This window comes from Macrobrachium nipponense, chromosome 11, assembly GCF_015104395.2.
Source record: "Macrobrachium nipponense isolate FS-2020 chromosome 11, ASM1510439v2, whole genome shotgun sequence".
In the NCBI taxonomy this organism is placed as follows: domain Eukaryota; kingdom Metazoa; phylum Arthropoda; class Malacostraca; order Decapoda; family Palaemonidae; genus Macrobrachium; species Macrobrachium nipponense.
In genome coordinates this window covers 95,643,618-95,646,117 of record NC_061087.1, presented here as the reverse complement: position 1 = coordinate 95,646,117, position 2,500 = coordinate 95,643,618, and the positions used below count along the sequence as shown (strand labels likewise).

Here is a 2,500-nt window from a genome sequence, read left to right as displayed (position 1 = left end):
CACGACGCTATGGTATGGCCCTGAGTCTCTCTCTCTCTCTCTCTCTCTCTCTCTCTCTCTCTCTCTCTCTCTCTCTCTCTCTCTGGCAGTCTCCAGTAACAGATGAAAACTGTGTTATTGAAAAAAATTTTCGTAGTTTAAGATAGCACTGACTTGGAGAGAGAAAAAGGGGAAATAAATCTTATATATACAGAGATCTACCAATAAAGAGAAAGACAAGAATGAGCTTATGAGAGAAGAGAGAGAGAGAGAGAGAGAGAGAGAGAGAGAATAAAACTCACATACAGAAAGCTACGAATAATGAGAAAGGAAAAGACAAGACGATACCTTTGAAAACAGACAAAGACAGCCAGACAGACACACAGACATACATTCATGCTAACATCAACGTGATTGACATTTGCATTAGAGATCACCAGAGAGAGAAATGAAAAGCAAATAGAGAAATGAAGATAGTAAGATAAACGCCAAGATAATGGAGTGCAAACAAAGTTTGGCTTCGATGGGAACAGTGATTTCAGGAAGAGATTCCTTGCTTTTCCAGGAGGATTTCTCGAAATCATTTGCGTAAGTGAAGGAGGTCTGTCAATATTTAACGAGTTCGAGTTCTGACAAGAGGAATAATATCGGAAATAGTCTTTATTTCGGCGTTTTTAAGCGAATAACTCGCACGCGCTTAAGCGAGCATAGATAAAATGTTGTGGGTTCCAAGAACCTCATCCGGTTCCAGTTACCTCTCCCGGTTCCCAAGAACCTCACCCGGTTCCAAGAACCTCACCCGGTTCCAAGAACCTCACCCGGTTCCAAGAACCTCTCCCAGTTCCCAAAAACCTCTCCCGTTCCAAGAACCTCTCCCGGTTCCCAAAAACCTCTCCCGGTTCCCAAAAACCTCGCCCTCCCATGTTCCCAAAAACCTCTCCCGATTCCCAAGAAACTCTCCCAAGTTCAAAAAAAACCTCTCCCGGTTCCAATGTTAACCTCGTTCCAACCTCACCGGTTCCCAACGTTCAAAAAACCTACCTGGTTCCAAGAACCTCTCCGGTTCCAACCTCTCCCGGTTCCAAAAAACCTCTCCCGGTTCCCAAGGAACCTCTCCCGGTTCCAAAAAACCTCCACCTGGTTCCCACAGAACCTCTTCCCAGTTATCCAAAAACCTCTCCCAGTTCCCAAAAACCTCTCCCGGTTCCAACCTCTCCCGGTTCCAAGAACCTCTCCCGGTTCCAAAAACCTCACCCGGTTCCAAGAACCTCTCCCGGTTCCAAAAACCTCACCTGGTTCCAAGAACCTCTCCCAGTTCCACCTCCTCAGTTCCCGCCCAAAACCTCCCGTTCCCTTTTTCCAAGAACCTCTCCCTGTTCCAAAAACCTCTCCTGGTTCGAAGAACCTCTCCCGGTTCCAAAAACCTCTCCCGGTTCGAAGAACCTCTCCCGGCAGGTTCCAAGAACCTCACCCGGCTATTGGGAGAGCCACTACATGATGACAAACTTCCCTATGAACGAGAAAAGAGCGATGCCCAAGTGATGGATGACCACGTGACCTTACTGGTGAAGGCTTCAACGAAAGAGCAGTTGAGAACTTCTAGAGAGAAGAGGTGTGAGGGGGTTGGGAGATGGCTCAGAGGGAATTGTGCTGCTTTATAGTTTTAAATTTTTGGGGGCACCACACTATGTTAGGTGTCTTTCTTTATTTCTTTAGATCTTCATCTGAAGACCATTTTGGAAAGAGTTGACAGACAATAAACCGATCATTAAAACCAGTTCCCCTTTCATACAATATCAAAACCAACGTATAAGTACCGATGCAAGACCAACAACCACAGGAACAACAATTACAACACTGTAAAAAAAATAACCTTAATATACCGAGGTCATGAATCTGTTGATGATAGATATTTATGGATTTTGGAATATGAGGGCATGGTGTTCCCCTTCCACCCGCCAACACCCCCCCCCCCCCACCCCTTTCTCTCTCTCTCTCTCTCTCTCTCTCTCTCTCTCTCTCTCTCTCTCTCTCTCGCCATCTGGGAAGGTGGTGGTGGTGGAAGATGCATTTTTTATGCTCCTGCTCTTCAGAAACCGCTCATGTCGGGATTTATAGCCTGCTGTGGCAACACGTGTCTCTCCTCAGAGGGTCATCCTGGACGCGGAGATATCGTTCTTGAGAGAGGCCTTTCTACACCGTCAACGCTGTAAAAACCCCCATGAATGTGTTCAGCACCCCCCCGCCCCCCACACCCCCGCTCTCTCTCTCTCTCTCTCTCTCTCTCTCTCTCTCTCTCTGTCTGTCTTCATTGATAAGGTTTTATACTTGACAACCATATCACGAAGGAACTTATAGGACAAACGATGCGATAGATAATATAGAACTCTCTCTCTCTTCATTGATAAGGATTTATACTTCATCCAATAAATGATTAAGTAGATTCCCACGTCAGTCACTTCATTCAATGACTTATTGATAAGTAAATTCCCAAGCCAGTCACTTGATTCAATAAATGATT

The 2,500-nt window shown here is 45.7% G+C and overlaps 1 protein-coding gene across 1 annotated transcript in view; it reads left to right on the top strand.

Annotated features, from left to right (window-relative positions):
• The window catches only part of LOC135209488 (proline-rich protein 36-like), a 50,154-nt gene extending 48,633 nt beyond the window's left edge, over positions 1-1,521 (top strand). The window contains exon 7 of the mRNA XM_064242146.1: positions 731-1,521. Within this exon, the coding sequence (XP_064098216.1) occupies positions 731-1,521 (791 nt within the window). The remainder of the gene's footprint in view (positions 1-730) is intronic.
• Positions 1,522-2,500: the final 979 nt, after the last annotated feature.